The sequence below is a fragment of the Sinocyclocheilus grahami genome, unplaced genomic scaffold (assembly GCF_001515645.1).
Source record: "Sinocyclocheilus grahami isolate Dianchi unplaced genomic scaffold, SAMN03320097.WGS_v1.1 scaffold28.1, whole genome shotgun sequence".
Classification (NCBI taxonomy): domain Eukaryota; kingdom Metazoa; phylum Chordata; class Actinopteri; order Cypriniformes; family Cyprinidae; genus Sinocyclocheilus; species Sinocyclocheilus grahami.
The window spans coordinates 1824014-1847079 of NW_015505207.1; the positions used below are offsets into that span (position 1 = coordinate 1824014).

Sequence of the window (23066 nt, forward strand, 5' to 3'; positions counted from 1 at the left end):
TTTTATGACTATAAATCCATCCATTGATCCTTATATAAATTAAATAGATGAGTATGTGAAAGCATGTTAATGTGCTTTCCTAACCGGCGTTCTTGGCGGATGTGGTGCTGGACACTGAGTATGGATCTCTCTTTTGTTGGCTGACCCTCAAAAGAGCCACTCATCATACGTTGCTCAGTGCAGGATCTGAAAAAAAATATACGACACAAACAGTGTGGTATTCTTTGAAAAAATGCATCCATGACACTTGTTTTATTTTCCATCCAATATTAAAGGGGTCCTATTATGCTTTTTCACTTTTTTAATTTTAGTCAGTGTGTAGTGTGTATGTTTGGGCATAAAAAAGATCTAGAAAGTTACAAATCTCAAAGTTCACTCCAAAGGGAGATATTTCGTTTTTAAAAGTTTTTAAAATGAAATTTTCTTTTCAAGAACTACAACGAACAGCTCGTTTGGACTAGAGCATTGGTTTCCGGGCTTTGTGATATCACAAAGCGGCCCATTAGAATATCATTCAAAATAATTCCCGCCTACAGAAATTCGAATGGTTGGGGGGCGGGGAGGGGCAAGGTTGTGGTTAGAACGCTTGGTTGAGTGAGTGCATCAGACGAGACGACGAAGAAGAAGTGCTGCTGCAGAGTTAGTGCATCAAAGAAAACCAAGAGAAAGAACTGCTGTGCTGTAGCTTCAAATTTTCGGCATGTCTAGAACAATTCGTATAAGTACAACACGACGTAGCTGGGCGCCGCGGACAGATGCCGAACGGCGCCGCCGGTGTGCCTACACTCATAGAAAATAATGTATTTAAACTTTAAAGATGTGGCGCGACGCTGCGCTTCTCGTCCGGTGCGCGACTGCCTGAAACGCTGTTTCACCTCCGTGCCCAAGCGTCTATGTTTGGGCTTCCGAAAGCGGATGATGTCAGGAAACAATGGTTGCAATTTATTTTTTAACTCTGTCCCTGAGCATTATAACCCTGTGCTATTGCTATTGTGTGCTGCACATTTTACTGAGGACAGCTTCCTCAACATGAGGGAGTAGAGTGCCTGCCGGATTCGCCAAAAAGCTTTTGTTGAAAGACGGAGCAAGGGCGTGACAGTACTGAAACACCGTCTAAGCTGTTCGCCAATCACAACGCACTGGGACAGCTAACCAATCACAAAACATTTTGTTTTTCGGAAAGGCAGACTTTCAACAAAGCTGGAACTAATCGAGCCGTTTGTGCCAGGATGGGGAGAAAAGTATTTTAATAATGTAAATTATGTGAAAAATAATGCGTTTTTCGAACCACCAAGCATGAGAGCATGTTCTAGTACACCCCCAAAACAAAATCAAGACTTTGTAAAAGAGAATAATAGGACCCCTTTAAGACAACATTAAATCCAAATGGGCTTTTATTTAATTTCTTAGTCTTGCTGTGCATGACTCATTTAAGCAGTTTATTCATCAAAATCGAACAACTATCTCCATTTTGAAGTGCCACTCTAAATTATTTCCACTATTTTTTCACTTAGAAATAATTCACATTACAAACGCAAAAGGTTTTCATTTTTGGGGGTACTACAAATGCAAATAAGTTTTACTACACATACTGTAAATGTATAGGATTGTGTGAAGATCATCAGTGAAAAGCCCTTAAGCTATGTCGCTATTGTCTGTCATGTATGATGTTGTACATTCGACACAGCAGATGGTTCTTATTAGCTAACACTGTGTTGTGCAGGTGGAAACAGTTCTAAGGAACGGGGCACCCACAGAGAGGAAACTAATTAATCCTTTTTTCAGAGTGGTCAAATGTGACCTGTGGTGCACTAAAAATTCAGGCTAACAGTGAAGAGAAGATGAAGCAGTAGGAGGGAATTAATCTCCTAGGAAAAATTTGGCATACTTAGTATAGGTATATGAGGTTACATATCTACTAGGCTCCACTTCCACTTCTGCCAAAAATTACAAAACGTAGATGATGATCACTCAGTTGACTCCATTTAAACCAAAGTAACTTTCTGTATGCATGTGGGACATTCTCAGCAAGTGACCCCATTTGTGTTTTCCCATGAGTTAATACTGATTTATTTAACAGCATACTGAATTTAGACACAATATTTGGTTGATTTAACTCTTTAAATTTTTATTTTAATCATGCTATAAAGTTTAATGTTAATGCACATAATGAACTGAATTAAATGAACCATAAGTTTATCTTTAAATGTAACTGATTGGAATATCACATTTCTACTCATTCATCACATTACATTTCAGTTTCATGGAATGTAGAAACAAATCTAACTAAATTGAAATAAAATCACTATATATATTTAAGTTACTTTGGGCTTGAGATTTGAATTTACTGTATTTCCAGCAGTAGTAATTTAACTGCATTTTTTTCACACAAACGGCATTGTTCTTTGAAGATGACCCATATATTGTGTTTGTGACAACTGCTTGAACAGGTAACAAAACATGCAGAACAAGTCTTTGTATAAAACCAAAAATAAATAAATAAATGCAACACTATTTAAAAGAACAAGAGACCTGTAAGAAGGAATAGTCTAGAAGCCCCTTGTGGTGATTTCTGACAGTTTATTCAAGGCAAATCTTTCAAAGCTATGTCTGGAGATGAAATGTAACTGGTGAGGCTGTTGCTATAATCAGTATTGGGAGATTGTTCCGCCGCTGTGATCCCATTGGCTGTTTATGCGCTAAATCAGTGCTGATCTATGTATGCTTTGAAAAGCCGTCTGCTCACCACCGCCTCTCTATTGTCCATTAATTGCAGAGTCATGTACCAGAACACAGCTAATGACAATTTCAGCTTCAAGAGAACACGTCGCCCTTATTTATGGCCACTCAGAGTGATGAGTGCCTGGCTGATGAGGGATGTGTGTATGCAGACAGACTGAATGCCCCAGACAGCACAGACAACGTGGGATGGCTACTAATGTGCCGTCTGTCTGCTTAGCAGGAGTAGGAGGGGTGGACAAGGTGAGTAGTATGAGTGTGTGTGTGTGTGTGTATATAACACAAGGGAGGTGGGGACGGCATCGACGTGATCTGAAACTTAACAACTGAGACGAGAGCGGTTGAAGCAAAGTGTGGGAATATGTGACTGCATTGCTGCCAGATTTTTAAATATTAATTTGTTCATTCATGCTCACAGGTGACCCACTAAGGATTACATATTGATATGGAGACGCCATTATCTGCTCTGACTGCCGGGCTGGCTGGATGACAAACATGGAGTCTAAATCATGGAAATGGAGGATCAAAATCAAAACATTTTCACCCTGCATAGGAATTAATGTGTTTTTGCCCAAAGCTGCCAGAGAACAAAGCAAAGCTCTATTACTATTCCTGCTGGCCCATCACATATCTATAATATGAATAAATATCTGGTAACACTTTACTTAAAGCCTTTATGTATAATGCATTATAAAGGGTTATTAAAGGGTATAATGCATTATAATTATTCATCATTTGCGTTGTAATACATTATTTTGTCGTAAATAATTATAACTGAATTTAAAATGCATAGTGTAACAATGAACTGATAAGTGTTATAATGTATTAACTGTGGTTACAATTATTCATTAGATTGTACAATGCATTATAAGGTGCATTACAAAGCATAACTAATGCATTAAAACTACTTTTATAATGTGTTATTGTCAGGGTTGCACTACTGTGAGGAGCGAGGAACGAGGAGACGGGGAGTGAACTCAGGAGTAAACAAAGGTCCTTAATCACGATAATCCAAGGGTTAACACAGGGCAGGCTGGAAACACACGTAGCACATAGAGACGTTCAAGACTCGACAACCAAACATGGGGCAGACTACACTTTAAATACATAACATAACAAGGTAATTAACGAGACACAGGTGGATCAGATAACATCAGACAAGGGAAAAACTAGGTCACTGGGAGCAAAAACACACTCAGACAGTCCAGGGGCGTGACAGTTCGCCCCCCTCATGGAAGGCACATCCTCACGCCACAGAAACAAAGGGTGGGAGGGTGGGGGACTTAGGAGGAGGACAAAGGATTGGAAGTGGGATGGAAACAGGCGATGGCAAAGAGCTGGCAGGAATTCAGGCAAACAAAACTGGTGGAGGTTCAGGCAGAGGACGACAAACAGAGTCCAGGGCGGAGACGATGGAGGGAGGAGCCATGGAGGAAACAAAAGGATCCAGGCTGGATCAGGCAGAGGGAGGAGCCAGGGAGATGACAGGAAGGACTTGGAGCAGGAGGAGCCAGGTGGGACCAAGGCCACAGCCATGATAACGACCCATGGTGGAGCCGATGGAGGGAGGAGCCATGGTGGAGGAAGGGCTGGCGACTCCAGGGGGCGGAGGAGCCAGAGGCGGAGACGGAGAGCTGATGAGCCAGGGTGACGACGAGGATCCGGAGGACCATGGCAGAACAGGTGGCTCAGGTGACCGATGCAGAGGCGGGGCTCTGGAAGGCCGCGGTGGAGCCGGAGGGACAGAGGACCGAGGAGTAGCCAAAGGGAAGGAGGAGCCTGACGGAGCCGGAGGGATGGCGGGACGAGGCACAGCTGGAGAAATGGAGTCCCGAGGCGACGGGTGGTCGACGACAGATCAAGGCGGCACCGGAGGGACGAGGGAGCCTGATGGAGCCAGTGGACTGATGGGCCATGGCGGAGAGGAGGAAGCTAGGAGCCACGGTGGAGCCGCTTGGTCGACGGGCCAAGTCAGAGTCCTGGACTCTCGCACCTGGTCTGACAGCACAAACAGCTCCGGCTCCGTGGTGATCCTCAGCTCTGTCGCCCCTTGCGGTGATGGCTCGTTGGTCGCGGCAGCCTCAGGCTCTCCGTCAAAGGTGGTCTCGGGCTTAAGCTCCGCACAGCGAGGTGAAGGTGGGCCGGGCTCTTGGTCCGGAGTGGAACTGGCGAGATCCTCCTTGGAACAGACGGTGAATGGGGACACATTTCTCGCCAGTATCCATTCCACATAGGCGGCGAAATCCGCTCAAAGACCATCTTCGGATGACGGCGCTCTGAACACGGGGTTCAGGCTGGCGTCATAGAACGCGCAGAGCGTGTCGTCCAGGTAGGTGGTGAGATGGGCGATTTCCAGAAACAGTCTGGCATGGCCCTCGAGCGATCTCTCCCCCTGCTCCAGCAGGAGGAGGAAATATTCTGGACGGGAGAAGGGGTCGAATGGATCCATGGGGAAAACAGAAAACAAAACACTGAACAAACACGGAAACAAAAACGGAGGGGAAACACGCAGTTATACTTCTGTTTTAAGGTTGAGTCTTCTGTCAGGGTTGCACTACTTTGAGGAGCGAGGAACGAGGAGACGAGGAGTAAACTCAAACAAATGTCCTTAATCACGATAATCCAAGGGGTAACACAAGACTCGAGAACCAAACATGGGGCAGACTACACTTTAAATACATAACATAACAAGGTAATTAACGAGACACAGGTGCATCAGATAACAAAATCAGACAAGGGAAAAACTAGGTCACTGAGAGCAAAAACACACTCAGACAGTCCAGGGGCATGACCGTTATACATAAAGGCTTTAAGTAAAGTGTTACCAAATATCCTAATATAAATTTATTTTAAAATTTCAGGCTGCTGGAAAAATCAGTGTCTCATTTAATAACACACTGAATTAATTTATCTGAACATAAAAATTTCAAAACATTATGACTATAAATATGTTTGCACTTATGAAAAATTGATTAGCATTGATTTTTTTAAACGACTATATTTGTAATAAATCTGTAGCCTTGCTATGATGTGCATACTATAAGCAAAATATCAGTCTCAGTCATTGAATGTGTTTTTGTTTTTTTTTATTATATAAAATTATATAAAATAAATAAAGCTTATAAATGCTGGGAGAAGATCACAAGCTCACCGCAGAATTTTATTGACAGTGGTTTCCTTTTCCATGAGGTTATGGGCCCGGATGCTAAATACTGACTTTCGGAGCTAGGAAGAAAAAGCAGTTTAGATAGTAAGATGAACACAGGAGACAGATCAATGCACAGTACAATTCAGACGGATGTATTTGCAAACAGGTATTATTATATGGCTAAAGCTGAATTTGATATCAGCAAACAAAAACATCCCAATGTAATCAACAAAATGTAGTTATGTAACTGCTGGTTATTTAAGTCTTGTTGTGTGGGAAATAGATCTGTTCCTTTCAGAACATTCATGAATGTATTGTTCAGTCCCTGTGTGTATTGAGGGGGCAGACCGTGGGAGTGATGGAGTGTGGTACCTTCTGATCTATGTATTTATTATCCTCAATGGCAGACCCCTTGGAATGGTCGCAGGATGAGGACGACGCTGAGGGAAGGCGACGGAGCAGACAGCTGAGGTCCTGCTGCTGTCGGTCGATGAACTGCTTCATGAAGCTCTCCCTGCGGCACACGCCCACAGCACACACATAACCAAACAGTCACATGCAACACACAAGGGACTTCACGTTTTCAGAGGATTCTTGAGGACAAAGTAGGAGGCATGCAGTGTAAAGGAATAAGTAAGTAAAAGCCACCACCAAAAGAGTCCAATTACACTCTGTCTCATATATATGATTTGGAAGCCTCCTTATTGTAAGTTTTTTCTCTCTCTCTTCAACACATCACAAGATATGAGGTATCATTCAGTGCACACAGTACCTGATTCTAGGCACAGTGAAGTTTGATGGCAACTTGGAGATTTTCACCATCTGTGGTCGATTGGGGAACTTCTCAAAGATCCGTAATCGCAGAGGAAGTTTCTCTTTTGTATCAGCATTGGCTTCGCTCTGTTTCAGCTGTGGAGAGAAGCCAGAAGACTCACTTGAAAAAAATTTATCTTTCTGTGACTCAACTGAGACTCTGATGGGGCCACATTGTGTTTTCACACATAGCCCTCAAAACATTTGGTGGACAGTCCAAAATTGACATAAGTTGTCCATCTCTACTTCTGACTGCCCCTTTTGAAAACTCAGCGGGTATTCAAGCAGAATGCAAATATGGTGTATTTTACATTCAGTTCCTCACTTCTGCTGGTGAGAGAGGAAGGGGTTAGCCTGTATGGTGCACTGCTCTGAATTAATGTGGCCCTCTGAGGCTTAACTGACTTTATGTGCCATAACCTTTTATCTTTCTTCATGTCTATCAAGCAACATAAAGGCCTCAGATGATTAGGCCGGAGCACGCTAGAGATCCCTTTTCATTCTTCTGTCAGAAGAGATGCATAAATTAAAGTGAATAAGATAAAACTGAGATGACAGATTGTTTCAAATTTTTTAAACATGCTTATGAATGCACATTAAAAAAATTCACTCGATTCCCTACTGATTAAAAAACAACATTTAATTAGTTTGATTTACTAAAACAATAACCCTAATTTCTAACTAATTTAAATGTTAAATTATTATTTAATTCTTAACATTATTTAAACATTTCATTATTTAAAATTCTTCTTCTTCTTCTTCTTTTTTTTTTTGGAGAACAAGATGTTCCTTTGGCAGGATTTAAAAGCAAAATGTTATGTTAACAGAATGCTGTTCTGCTAGGCTGTCCAAAGATGGCAGCAGCGCACAGTCTCAATGCAGTTATCCGTCCATTAACAACACTGACTGTCAACTTGTTTTGCTTCAGGATCCACATTTTACACTGACATCAAATGGAAACCCAACAGTACAACCCAATATTTAAATGTATTATTTATTTATTAGACACAAAACAGTGGTTGGCACAAACCATGTTTATCCTTCTTGCAAGTGAACCCATATTTAATTTAGTATATATTTACAGTAAATTGTATAGATTTGTTCATGGTTTCGACAATGTAATGTTGGCATCTTTCTAATTTGTCTAGCTTTTACCTAGTGTCAATCATTTTTTGTCAAAATACCATAGCTAGATACATAGATAAATGCCATTGTAAGATCAGACAATCAGACAATAAAAGATATGGGATATGGGAAGTGTTCTGTATAAGCCTATTTATTTTGCTATCCTACTACGCATGAGTATATGGTTAGTTGTATTTTATTTCCTCACAAACAATTATTGGTTCGCTATCTACCACTACTGTAATATAATATAATTCAACACAATGTGTATAAGGGAAGCACAGCAAAACTGAAATATGTATTCAGAAATGACTTTCTGTCAAAAAATAACGGAGAGCAATTAGGCCTAATTTAATTACATATTTTAAAAGTATTGGAACTCTTTTGCTGGAAGCGTGCATCTGGACGCCTGTAGATAAATATATGATGCATTTCTGATTAGAAGTAAGAGCCATCAAAATTAGGTTCTTTGATGATAGCTTACCGTTGGAAATAAGCAGCTGACCTGGACCCTTCAGGAAATTAAAAGCATTTGGCAAGAGTATCCAAGAGGAACCGTCAAAAAATAGAAATGCAAATAATGTCATTGCATCATATTATTGTATTATGACTCATGATTTTTCTCATTCATCACTCGAATTGGCCATACATTCAGACCTCTGTAATGCAACACATGCTGTTCTTTCAGAGTTACAGACAGCAGGTCGTGTTCTGTGCTGGAAGTGCTACAGTGGAGAGGATGTGATAATGTTGCTGAGAGTCTGTCTGCAGTAAGAACAATGCTGTTGGATACTTGAGCCAAGAGAAAATGTGCTCAACATGGATCTTGATGATTTCAATGTATAGAGGTGAGAGTAAACACCTACTCAAATCAAACGTGACGTAACCAAAAAGTGCATAAAAATCAGTCTGGACCAGTGTTTGTGGCCATTTTGAAAAGTTCAACAGGAATCCATTGTTTATATACCACAAACGTTCACAACAAATATTCAGAATAGTACTTTTTTTTTTTATTGTATTTTTAAGCAATTACAGGGATAATTTATAATGACAATGATAATAATGCAACAAAATAAAAACAAAACAGCAAAATACAGAGGAAGGGATAGAATAAATAACTGAAATAAAAATAAAATCACAGAATACATAACATTCTACAAACATCAAAGAAATATTAAAAGGAATAAGTACCCACAGGTTTAGCCAAACGCAAATCCATGCATACATAAGTATATACATATGCCTACATAAAGATAAATAAATTATATATATATATATATATATATATATATATATAAATGGGAGGGGACACACAACTTCACCTCTATCACTTCCACGCTAGATTTTTATGACATATGTTCCGCCTCTACACCTAGGTATTTAAGAAAGGGGTCCCAGATTCTATGAAACTTAAAGGGTTTATCTCTTAGTGCTGTGGAGTAGGCTTCGTTAGGGATAAGTCCCTTGGCGATACTTATCCACTGGGCTACCGAAGGGGTTATGGTCATTATCCATTGCAACAAAATACACTTGCGAGCACAGTGTAGCAATATTTGCAAGAGCTGAGTACCTTTAAAGCCATGAGGGAGGTCCTTTGTTAGGCCCAGTAGGCAGATCTTAGGTCCTAAACTGCAGATAGCAGGATTCAAAGATTTTTTGGATAAAATTGGATAAAATTTTCTCCAATTCAAAGAAAACACCTGACCAGAACTGTTGGACCTTAAACATCCCCAAAAGCAGTGTATGTGGTTTCCCTCAGCAATCTTGCATCTATTGCAGAAGCTGGATACAGAATACTACTTAAGTGAGAAAAATACACAGGGAGACCAACCATTTGCTGTGCTTCTTGCTGGAAAACATACAAACCGGTTTAGTCTGCACTGAAGCAAAAAAATCAAAAAATAGTCTAAATTTGTTTTAGGGCAACTTTATTGTAAAAGAGTGTGTGTTTGAAACCTTACAGTTCCCCAAGGCTCCAATCAATAGCTCTGCACTCTGCGGGGTGGCTTCAACTCTGCGCTTTACTTGGCAACAGCCTCTGATTAGCTCTCACACAGAGACACACACGACACGGAACACTGCAGAGAGAAAAGGCGCTCCTAACTAATACCAACACAATTTACATCCCTCTAGTATAAATAGCTAACGTGAAGAATCCTCCCAGCTTCGCAATGCCACACATCAGCCCCCCTGTTTATTCCAATCTGGTAGCTAAAACAAGTGTTTGTACAATTAATCACAATGGATTCAAAATTTGAAGATATTTTTAGGTAACTGATATTTTAAAGCAAATTTTCACCCAAAAATAAAGATGGTTTCAGTTTTTCCAAAACTGTATGACTTTTAATAATGGTGACAAGAATACATAACTTCAGTTGCAATCTGTTAATCGTGTTAACTAAAATAAAATGTTAAAGTGCCCCTATTATGGGTAATGAAATGTTTATATTTTTTTTTTGGTAGTCCCCAACAACTTGTTGCCATTGCATGCAATGTCAAAAAACACTTTCATTGTCTTATAATATGCATTTATTTTTACCTTATTTGCTCAACAACTCCCAAACGATTCACTGAACGATTCATTTTTCCAAACCCCTCCTTTGCGAGAGGCTAATCTGCGGTGATTGGTCCAATTGGTCTCATTTTAATTTCATCGTGCCTGTAATGCCTGATAAAGCAGCGTTTATGAGCGCAGTGCTACTTTGTGTACAGCGTTACCTCCAAAAGCCGCACCTAGTGGCAAAGAGTACATTTGCATTTTCATTCAGACCAATGCGAAAAGACCATCAAGTGGGCAGGCAATATGCTAATGTTTCATGTTGACATGAAACGGCTTGGGATTCATTTTAAAAACGACTCGTTTCAATGATTCAGAGTCAACTCTTTCTTTTGAGAGATAACTTTATACAGGGTGCACTTTCAGATTTAAAACTTTGCAGGATGTTTTCATTCACTTAGAGCTGTGTTACACACTGCATGAAATGTAATTTTCAAAAATCCATAATAGGGGCACTTTAATTGAAAAAAGTAAAATACAAAATAGTATATAAATAATACTACTGTAACCCTTTGCATGTAAAGATCAGTGAGATTTTTTTTTTTTTTCAAAATATCTCATTTGTGTTCCACAGAAAAAAAGAAAGCCATACCGGTTTGAATCGATGTGAGGGTGAGAAAATGATGACAGAATTTTCATTTTCATTTTCGAGATGTGGTAAGTACATTGTATGGGAGTGCTGAAGAGGAAGGGAAAGCCAAATTCAATCAGCACAGCTAGAAAGTGAAATCCACCCTGATCAATAAACAGATCAATATCAAATAGGCAAAATGATATGGGTTCACATACATTGCATACAGTGCAACACATCATGCTGATTTGCATCTCTACATGATTGCCTGTAGCTAGCTGTATGGTTTTTCCCCCTGATGGCTTGTGAAAGGTCTGCGTGTAATGCATTTTTTTTTTGTAAAAATGGCATATGGCCATAGCTCTTCATAATGATGAATCATATGTAGCATTTTCCATAAATCACAGATGTGGGAGCCGTGCATCTGAAATGAATGTGTTGGCCTTGGGACACATTAGGCTGATCCATTCACTCCTATTCACACATTCTTCCAATTTCAGGCTCAGGTGAACCATACTAGGCTATTCTCCAAGTCCCCCACCTTTCAAGTAGACAAGGGTCCGGGTTATTGACCAATTGCTGTGTGGTCTGTGGCACATTCACAAAGGAGCCTATAATAGTGTGCTGTGCTCCCACCATCATGAGTGATTGGTGGGTCTACAAATCTGTATGTCACCGTCCCACAAATTTACTCAACAGGCCATTAGACACATTTATGCTCCAGTTAGGTCACCATAAAACAGTGGAGAGCTAATGTAAGCACAGGTAATAATGTCTAACGGCGTGTGTGTGTGAGTGTGATCTTCAGAGACGGCGTCGGCAAACATAATCACATATTGGTTTTAAAAAGGACCAGAATATTTGACATGTCAGGCTCAAAAGTCAACAGTCTGAAATATAGTAGCAATAAAAGAGATAGTACACATAAAACTGAAAATTCTGTCATCATGTATTCATTCTCATGGCATTTCAAACCGTATGACTTTCTTCTGTGGAACACAAAATAAGATGTTTTGAATGAATGGATGAATGAATTTTGTCCATACAATGAAAGTCAATGGGGCTCAAAACAACACTGGAACCCATTGACATTTATTAAATGGAATGACATGAATATGAGAATATGGTCTAGTGCAGGATGACTGCACTATATATGTAAATATCTTTGTATGAGTATGTACACACAAATTCTGTTTTTTTTAGACACTGTGTTAAGTTAAAAGAAGATAAATGTTTTAAAAAGCAGTGGAGACCCCTGCTCCAGACTATTAGAGTGCATTCTGTGTATATTACCCGTTAGTAGAACATTCCAAATCAGTCACCTTTTAAGGTTCCATTTCAGTTAGGCTGCCGATTTAGTTCTAGCATGCCTGATAAACATACATTATGCGCGCTGCTCTACTCCGCACCAGACTTGGTGAACTTCCATAAGCAGCTCAGGGTTAGAGGGGTCATTCTCTCCTTCTCATTTAGTATCTAATGAGGCATGGTGCTGCATAGGCTATAAACTCCCATACCTCTTAAAGGCACACCTTTGCAATACTTGCATGGCGAGAGTGGCACAGCATGGCAAGGCAAAACGTCTGATGTTCCTCAAAAAGCTCTTGTGTACATGTTGTATGGCAAATGAAATTAAGAGTTTGGTTCCAAAACATGAGTTTCCGCCAAAATCAGTATTGTATCTGGTCGGTATTAAAGGGGTCATATGATGCTGCTAAAAAGAACATTATTTTGTGTATTTGGTGTACTGAAATGTGTTTATGCAATTTAAGGTTAAAAAAACACATTATTTTCTGAAAAATATTCCTTTCTAAAACCCATTATAAACGAGGCATTTGTTGCTTCCAGTGGGGACATAATTACGGATTATAATGACTTATACTGTCTTTTTACGCGTTTGCATTGCATCGCGCCGCTTAAACATAAAACCATGTCTGCATTTGTGATCGGAGAAATGACAAACAACAAGTGCTACTCTACACTGCTCAAAACTCGCGAAATCATCAGTGGCAAATTCTTTAAACATAAAAACGTACTTACAGTCTGTGAGTCAGAACAGCCGGCATTGTAGTCTACTCTTCCAGGATCAGGAAACAGTCCTCCATAAAATGCTCTGCACACATCTGAATATTTGGGTTTAAATGTTCTGGAACAGTGTTGTAAATACAACTTAACCACTGATTTCTAGTCATGTCCTCTTTTGGAAGGCCAAACAAAGTAGTTTCGCTTTCACAACGAAACACAGTGTCTCCACGACATGGCCGTGGTGGCAACAGCAAGAATAAAAGTTACGCCTTCTTTCTTTGCATGAACATTTGGGCTGCATTATGCAAATCTTCCCACATTGTGATGTAGACATGTGGGGGCGTGTTAGAACAAGCCGTATTAGGAAGGCGTGCTTGAATCTTAACTTTTATAAAGAATATCTCTTTGGATTTGAGACTTTAGTCTTTGCAACTTTACGGATCTTCTTTATACACCAAGAGCTTGTAACACTCCAAAGAGAAAGGAAAAATTGAAATCGCATCATATGACCCCTTTAAGAAAGTCCGTTTTTAATTTTACGCAAAATGTGATATCCGCCGAGTTATTCTGTCATGTTTTCTCCCTTTTTTTCCAAACCGCAACAAACGCCAGTCAACTTCGGGGTGCACAATAAATCGCATGTGATTGTCATGCGCATCCCATCAGTGAAGCCGGTTCTGTGAACAGTAAATCTCCATCACGTGCTTTCAGATGGAGCGGCATTTAATACACAGAGCCGTAGATCACTGCAATATCGCATTCATAATCGTAGACGAGTCGCATTCGATTATGAACGCGATATTGCGTAGCTTGTCAGTGCAAGTGTTTTTATTTATGCCATTAATGTTTTTGTTAATACAGCATATAGCACTAGTCAACTAAATGAATGTAACATGGCAAATATGAATGCACTTTTGGAAGTTGAATATAAGGGAAATGTCATTTTGGAATTTAATTTTAATGTGATATTGTTGTTCATGTATGTTCATGATGACATTTTCTTTTATTGTTGTAATTAATTTATAGCATTAACAAGATGACCCGTTGAATTCTTTTTTGGAGCGATGACTGATTGAATGTATTTTTAGTCCAGTGCCTGCATATAAGATTAGTATTGACCAAGTTCAGAGGCTGTCATATGTGGATCAACTTATGTTGTGTATAACAGTTTCAATATGAAAAATAACTTTTATATTGATTCAATGGATTTATTGCATTTTGGAAAGAAAAAAATCCCTGTCATGGATTTATTGCATTTTGGGGGAAAAATAATAAGATTTTATAATAAATATTTGAAAACCAAAATCTGGATTTGAATTTTTAATGTTATTATAACCTAAAGATGCTATGTGAAAGTTTGAAACAGAAAATAGTTTTCATCTTGTGACTTTCTAATGAAAGAAAACACATTTTTACTCTAATTAATCAAAATGGATGTATAGCGTTTTGGAACCAAACTCTTCAAATGAAGAGTTCAGATGCAAAAACCTCTAAGTGCCGTCTGGAATTTTCATCTAAAATGAGCATTTTTATCAGGCTCTTATGTTAAACCAATCAGGTTAATGCATTTACATGAAACATAAATAAATCACAATATGCAACACAAACTCATAAGAATTTGTAAGTTGCCCATTTCAATTTACCACCCCTTCAATATGATTTCTAGGTAATTTTTTTAATGTTTTCACCTAAATCTAACACTCAGTTGGACATGAGCAGAACAAAAACATAAATATGATTGTACAAATTCTCATGAAATTGTAAAAACCTCATGAAATATCATGAAAGTGTGTTGAAATAATATGATCAAATTCTGGTCTGCACAACCTAGGTGACATCAACTGAAAGGGAATGAGTAAGTAATTACATTTTGATGAAAGATAATGAAGAAATTATTATTTTTTTATTCTTTGGAAAAACGCAAACTGATGAATTGTGCATAATAAGACCAGGAAAGTGTCAAAGTAAATAAGGTCAATTTTGATTTCATGTTGAAACCCTATCATGAAAAAAATGGGCCTGCTGAAAGGATGAAAATGGGTCTGGGTGAATGCTGGAACACACACTTTGTCTGGGGCAGCAGACATCTGGATCAGGTGTTGCAGCGAGGGTGGGGGGTGTGGGCGTGACTGTTAGATCAGAGGATGGAGCACTGGAAGCCACATTTGATGGACAGGCCCGTTACTAGGGCTGGGTATCGATTCAGATGTTCCAAGCTCTCAATTTTCAAGCTCTCAATTCGATTCGATTTCGATTCGATATTCGATTCGATTTTGATTTTCGATTCGATATTCGATTTCAATTCTCGATTCGATTTGACTATATGAATTAATATAGATTTAATACAAATCCTATATTTATAAAAAATGAACAGTGAACATAAGATTACAAATGGTTAATTAATAGGAAATTAAGAGCCACAAACCTGTATATTAAACACTTTTTATTTTAGGTACACTTGGGTACAATAAAACAAAACCCAACTCTATATGTTTCTCCATACTATGGAAGTCAAGTCAATAGGGCCCATCAACTGTTTGGCATATAGCTTTGTTCTTGTCCACAGTATCTGTGTCATCGTGCTTGCGAAATCTAAAATGCTTCCATACCTCTGACTTTTTATGTGTGGTGTTGATGTCGCGAACGCACCTGAATCCGCCATTTTAAGCAATGAATGAATGATGGACTCGCCGTTGTAACATCGCGCAAGGCAAATAAGGGGGTGACATCTAGTGGATTAGAGTGGATTAGATTAACGTAAATCTTATGTTCAATGTTTGTGGAAATAAATATTGAAAAAAATCGATTCGTGGCCTTCGAGAATCGATATTGAATCGACCACATTTTAAAAAGCGATATATCGAAAAATCGATTGCCCATCAAAAAATGTTTTGCCCAGCCCTACCTGTTACCGAGGGTCCTTTCATGTCTATCGCAGCCAGAGGGGACCAGCATGTGTGTTTGTGTGTGTGTGTAACAAATTGTTGACGCCACACTTTTTAGACTGGGTGTGATAATATACAAATGTGTGTATTTGTGTGTGTTTGTACCTCTGAGCCCCACTGAATTTTTTTTAGGAATTTCTGAGCAGGACCAGATGTGCTTTGTGAAGATGACTGCAAGAGATGGGAAATTAACAGAAAACAAAATGAAAAAGAAAAAAAATTGTGTCTCGTGTGAAAAGAACACATTGGATGCTTCAGCTGCTGGAAGCAACTCTCAGAAAAGAAACACTGAATTAAAAAATTCCTGCAGTTGATCTGTTTCATTCGTAGCAATAATATCATAGCCAACTTTTTTGTCTGTTACTAGACCTGGCTGTATACCACAAAACTGAGTTTAGCTGGACTGGAACTCTGGAGTTTCTTTTTTACACACTTAAATTGACTCCAAACAGCCAGACAGTCAGGCTAAAACATCAGTCCCACGGTAAAATATTTCTACTAGAAGGGTGAAGAAACCTGTTAAGAATCTATCTAGGTCATACGGAGTCTATTTTTAGGACCATTAAAATTCATCACATTATTTTCATGCCAATTAAAGACAACCACACGAGCCAATTCTGATTTAGTTCATAAAAAAATCTGTATACATTATTTAAATATTTAAAACATATTATTAATATATTAAGTATTATTGTTAAACGGTAACATATGTCATTCCATTATTTGCTAAAATGAATTTAATGTTAAAAAATACAATGGAAAAATAAATCGATACATCCATGCAGGACTGCATTAAAAAATAATGTTTTTAATGGAAATTACAAAAAAAAAATACATTTTAAAAGGAAATTACCTTTGACAAAAAAAAACATAAATAGTCCTAAAAATAGGCAAAATATAATTTTGGCAAAAAATATGATCTGACTGATATGATCCTTTGTGAGATTTACCCGGAGAACTAGTATGGAGCGGGAGCTGTAGGCACTAGATGGCAGTGTGGTTAGACCCAAAAGAAAATCTGACACCAAGTACATGTACAGTAGTTGACACTGTGACCTTTTCTTAAGTTCAATCTTTAGAAAGTTCTTTAATGTGTCAAAGAAAACATTCAATACAACCCACTACAGAACAGCTTTTACCTATAGGAGGCTGTTAACCCGCACCTGGACGCCGGCGCACTGAACGCTCTTTGTTTACACGTGTCAATGTTTACGAATATATTAAATGAAAAGGGACATAATTAATCTTGACAAACTATATATCATTCTAAATGTCAAAGCCTCAAGCATCGACAATAGATCACTGTTTTTCAATGGAAAGCTTATAAAGAATGTATTTGCTAAACACATCAAAAAATCAAAACGCAGTACGTACCAGATTCATCGTAATAACGAGTCCACAGTTGTGAATCCCGGTTTAGTTAGTTAGTTAGAGGTCCACTGAACAGCATCCCATAGAGCACTTTTAGTCCAACGAAACAATAACGTTGTAATATGGATGGTAAGTTAATTCCTTTGTTTACATCTCATTTCTTCAGGGACAGTTATTGTATCCGTTATGGAATAACTTACGCTCAAAAAACTGCATCTTGGTAGTAAAAAGCAACATGGTTTTGTAGCATACAGTGTCATAAACAGAATGAGACCATCCACTAAAAAAAGTCAAAGATAAGCAGAATATTGTTTATTTGAATTCTGGCGCTCTCTTGTGACGGCTCATGACACACGCTGTGACGCCCTTGTCATCTGTTAGGGCCCGGGCGTAACTTAGCGATCGGCTTTTTGCACAAATAATTCTTTTTTTGTCTTCAACATTTTTCATATACTGTATGTGTGTGTGTGTGTTTTGTGGGGAATGTGGCTGTATCTGCATGATTACCATCTGTATGAGCGCACATCAGCGTGTGATTGCTGCCTGGTGTGATTACTGTCTGTATGACAGCTATCAGTGTGAATACGGTCTATATGAACAGTCATTAGAGTGTGATTATTGAATATATGGCCAGCCATCTGTATGATTACCATCTGTATGACCGGTGTTACCGAGGGTCCTTTCATGTCTATCGCAGCCAGAGGGGACCAGCATGTGTGTTTGTGTGTGTGTGTAACAAATTGTTGACGCCACACTTTTTAGACTGGGTGTGATAATATACAAATGTGTGTATTTGTGTGTGTTTGTACCTCTGAGCCCCACTGAATTTTTTTTAGGAATTTCTGAGCAGGACCAGATGTGCTTTGTGAAGATGACTGCAAGAGATGGGAAATTAACAGAAAACAAAATGAAAAAGAAAAAAAATTGTGTCTCGTGTGAAAAGAACACATTGGATGCTTCAGCTGCTGGAAGCAACTCTCAGAAAAGAAACACTGAATTAAAAAATTCCTGCAGTTGATCTGTTTCATTCGTAGCAATAATATCATAGCCAACTTTTTTGTCTGTTACTAGACCTGGCTGTATACCACAAAACTGAGTTTAGCTGGACTGGAACTCTGGAGTTTCTTTTTTACACACTTAAATTGACTCCAAACAGCCAGACAGTCAGGCTAAAACATCAGTCCCACGGTAAAATATTTCTGCTAGAAGGGTGAAGAAACCTGTTAAGAATCTATCTAGGTCATACGGAGTCTATTTTTAGGACCATTAAAATTCATCACATTATTTTCATGCCAATTAAAGACAACCACACGAGCCAATTCTGATTTAGTTCATAAAAAAATCTGTATACATTATTTAAATATTTAAAACATATTATTAATATATTAAGTATTATTGTTAAACGGTAACATATGTCATTCCATTATTTGCTAAAATGAATTTAATGTTAAAAAATACAATGGAAAAATAAATCGATACATCCATGCAGGACTGCATTAAAAAATAATGTTTTTAATGGAAATTACAAAAAAAAAATACATTTTAAAAGGAAATTACCTTTGACAAAAAAAAACATAAATAGTCCTAAAAATAGGCAAAATATAATTTTGGCAAAAAATATGATCTGACTGATATGATCCTTTGTGAGATTTACCCGGAGAACTAGTATGGAGCGGGAGCTGTAGGCACTAGATGGCAGTGTGGTTAGACCCAAAAGAAAATCTGACACCAAGTACATGTACAGTAGTTGACACTGTGACCTTTTCTTAAGTTCAATCTTTAGAAAGTTCTTTAATGTGTCAAAGAAAACATTCAATACAACCCACTACAGAACAGCTTTTACCTATAGGAGGCTGTTAACCCGCACCTGGACGCCGGCGCACTGAACGCTCTTTGTTTACACGTGTCAATGTTTACGAATATATTAAATGAAAAGGGACATAATTAATCTTGACAAACTATATATCATTCTAAATGTCAAAGCCTCAAGCATCGACAATAGATCACTGTTTTTCAATGGAAAGCTTATAAAGAATGTATTTGCTAAATTTGTGTAAACAGTACACATCAAAAACATGCATAATCAAAACGCAGTACGTACCAGATTCATCGTAATAACGAGTCCACAGTTGTGAATCCCGGTTTAGTTAGAAAAGTAAGGGTCCACTGAACAGCATCCCATAGAGCACTTTTAGTCCAACGAAACAATAACGTTGTAATATGGATGGTAAGTTAATTCCTTTGTTTACATCTCATTTCTTCAGGGACAGTTATTGTATCCGTTATGGAATAACTTACGCTCAAAAAACTGCATCTTGGTAGTAAAAAGCAACATGGTTTTGTAGCATACAGTGTCATAAACAGAATGAGACCATCCACTAAAAAAAGTCAAAGATAAGCAGAATATTGTTTATTTGAATTCTGGCGCTCTCTTGTGACGGCTCATGACACACGCTGTGACGCCCTTGTCATCTGTTAGGGCCCGGGCGTAACTTAGCGATCGGCTTTTTGCACAAATAATTCTTTTTTTGTCTTCAACATTTTTCATATACTGTATGTGTGTGTGTGTGTTTTGTGGGGAATGTGGCTGTATCTGCATGATTACCATCTGTATGAGCGCACATCAGCGTGTGATTGCTGCCTGGTGTGATTACTGTCTGTATGACAGCTATCAGTGTGAATACGGTCTATATGAACAGTCATTAGAGTGTGATTATTGAATATATGGCCAGCCATCTGTATGATTACCATCTGTATGACCGGCCATCAGCATGTGATTAATGACTGTATGAGCAGCTATCGGTGTAAATGCTGTATGTCTAGCAATCACAGTATGTACTTGCCATACATAGTTAATTCTTTTTTTTTTTCTTATTTCTTTTTATTACTCAAATTAACTAAAATTATTATTGTATTTTTCAAGTGCGCAAATAAATCACTTATACGATGTCTACGATTCTGTCTATTGTTTTATAATTGAAAAACTATGCAGTGGTATGTATAATGACTAAAATAGTTTGTAGAACACTTCAGTACATTTGGTAAATATTTTTCCTCAAACAGGGGGTGGGGGACTAGACATAGTCTCAGAAAAATGGTTGCAGGAATCTAATTTTTCATGGTATCTTCTTCAGATTTGAAATATAAACTCATGAGACATGTGACTTTCAACCCATTACTTTTCTGGATTGCTCCAGGACTGATTTCATGTATTTTTATATGAAATATAAAAAATATCAGTGTGGTACAATTTTTCTCAAAGCACTTCAGTGTCTATAACTTTTTATCTTTTTGAGCATTATCAGCTCTGGATGATGGATAGTAAAGCCCAAAGGGTCTTCTTTCCAAAGACACCAAAATTGTGTGTGTAGCACACTGAAGTCAGGAACTGTTACAATTTTAGTTTAGGTAGGTCATTTTCAGCTGCGAGTCACAAAATGGGGGGTGCAGGACAGGTTAACAGGTTAAACACAACCTGAACACTGCCATCCTGATAACAGCAGCATTGCTTTGTAGAAAAAGTATTCATGAATGGATGCTTCCGGAATATGACTCATAGTGAGTGTATCTAATTAGTGTTGCTTGTTACAGTATTGTACTAAAGCTCATGCTTAGGGTTAAGAGTTTTGGAAAAATTGTGGTGGTGACATTTGAAGAGCGATGCACCACTCACACTGTCATAAGGCAATGTAAAAACCTACTGAGTTTTATTGTCAATAAGTACTGCTGTATACCATATTGTTGTAGATTTGTCAAATAAAAGTTTGACATGCTAGAAGGTTTTGATTTGAAATGTGAAGTCTGTAGCTCTTGAAAGCGTTCAGGGACCTCAGTCAACCAACCAAGCATGGTCCCACTGCCAGATCCTCCCCCTCCTTCCCTGAGGGAAAGTCCTCCATTTGATTTCTGTCAATAAAAAGATAAACATTTCCTCTATCAGCGCTAGACACTTCTCTCTGCCATTTAACCGGTGGAAAGTAATGATTTCTCAAGCCGCTAACAGCCATCAATCTCTGCCATCAGAGAGGGAAATGGCTCATGACCGGCCAAATGAACAGACTGCATCAGGAGACGTGGCACAAAGGTGATGTGTAACAAATAGCGGTCAGAGAGAGAGAGAACTGGCTTATTCAGGTCATGACAGCTAGACTGTTCTTTCAACACATGAAATTCCACTAGCCACTTTTACACCTCTGAATCTTGGCAATTCACCAAATATCAATACATCTATACTAGGGCTGTCAACTGATGAAAATACGTAATCTTCATCTTCAATCAATTTCATCGGAAATTACCCACAAAAGATAATTTAAAACCATTATTGTGTTAAATGAGAAAAACATCAAATAGTCATTACAAAAAGTAGCTTTAGAAAGTTTTTTTTAAATTTTTTAAATTTTAAAATTTTGGGTGAACTATCCATTTAATTACATCCCCAATTCCAGAGAATTTGGGAAATTTTGTAAAATGCAATAAAATCAAGAATTTGTGATTTGTGACTTTTATTTAATTGACAAAAGTACAAAGAAAAGATTTCCAAAGTTTTCACTGACCAACGTTAATGTATTTTGTAAATATGAATTTTTTTTTTATTTTGATGGCTGCAACACACTCCAAAAAAGTTGTGACAGAGGCATGTTCAACACTGTGCCACATCAACTTACCTTTTAATTACAATGTGTAATGGGACCATGATTTGGGCACTACAAGTCCCAGCAGCCCCAGCGTTATATAAGGAAGTAGTGAAGTTTGTTTGCTCTTTCGCTTCCACTTTTGATTTCGGCGATGTCCTGAATGATTTAGAAGTTGAAAAGAATGGTAGGTGATGAGATTTGTTTGTGAGAGGTGCTCTCTCACTACTTTTGTTGATTGTATTCTGTGTATGAATTGATGTTGTGGCAGATATAGCACTTCAAAAGAATGGCAGCAGATAAGCAGTTACGTTAAATAATGCCGGAGTTTCGTCGTGAACTGAACATATGATGTACCGATTAAGGAGGTAGTAGTTTTGTAGTATTGATGACCTAGTTCTTAGGAGTTTGTTTTAATGATATTATTCTCTTTGTTTTTAGTGTTGTGACTGGATTATTGCCTGACTGATGGTTGCCTGACTGTCCCAGTCGGAAATAGTGGATGTTAGAGGTATTGTTTAATATAAAGGGAGCTTTTTATGTTTTAAATTGTGTAGTATTTATAGTGTGCATTTTATTTAAATTGTTTTTATATTTTCATATTCATTTGTTGTAATAGACTGTGTTTTCCCTTTTAGGGATGCACGGTTGCCGTTTACTTTAGATTTAATACTTTTGTTATTGTTTTTTATTTCTTTTTGTTCTGTGAATTTGGGACCCAGAGTGTCAGAGCAGAGATTAGGCCCCAAAGAAACTGGATTAATAGTGATTGTGTTATAATGCTGACTTGTGTTTGTCACCTGCATTGCCCACTGTTAATTAAGTTGTTTATTATTCTTTTCTTTTGTAGGTTCAGTTTTAGTTTTCTTAAGCCAATGGTGGCCACTGAGTTGCCTTCACTGTGCGGATGGCGGTGGTGAGGTGGCTGGGATTGCGTGGTGGTTTGATCACTTTATCTTTGGTTTTCTTATAGGTTTGCAGTGTGATTGCTGTGAGCTTGACTGCTGTGAGAACACTTTTGCTTTGGTGCCACTTCTGTCTTCACTTTCTAGGTAACCTGTGGCCATCTATAGTTGGTTTTCTTTTTGTTGTTTTTTTATTTATTTTTATTTTCATTTTTTTCTCATGTGGGTATTTGCAT

General features: G+C 38.2%; 1 protein-coding gene and 1 long non-coding RNA gene across 2 annotated transcripts in view; one reads left to right on the top strand and one right to left on the bottom strand.

The window, feature by feature from the left end:
- The window catches only part of LOC107569973 (sodium leak channel non-selective protein), a 115485-nt gene that overhangs the window by 21589 nt on the left and 70830 nt on the right, over positions 1 to 23066 (bottom strand). The window contains exons 18-21 of the mRNA XM_016256153.1: positions 6660 to 6796; positions 6260 to 6401; positions 5891 to 5964; positions 85 to 186 (exon numbers count right to left, since the gene is read on the bottom strand). Coding sequence (XP_016111639.1) covers positions 85 to 186; positions 5891 to 5964; positions 6260 to 6401; positions 6660 to 6796 — 455 coding nt within the window. The remainder of the gene's footprint in view (positions 1 to 84; positions 187 to 5890; positions 5965 to 6259; positions 6402 to 6659; positions 6797 to 23066) is intronic.
- Positions 22066 to 23028, top strand: LOC107569593 (uncharacterized). Its single transcript, XR_001606921.1, has 4 exons — positions 22066 to 22112; positions 22197 to 22293; positions 22367 to 22436; positions 22564 to 23028. It is a non-coding gene; the product is annotated as an uncharacterized lncRNA (long non-coding RNA).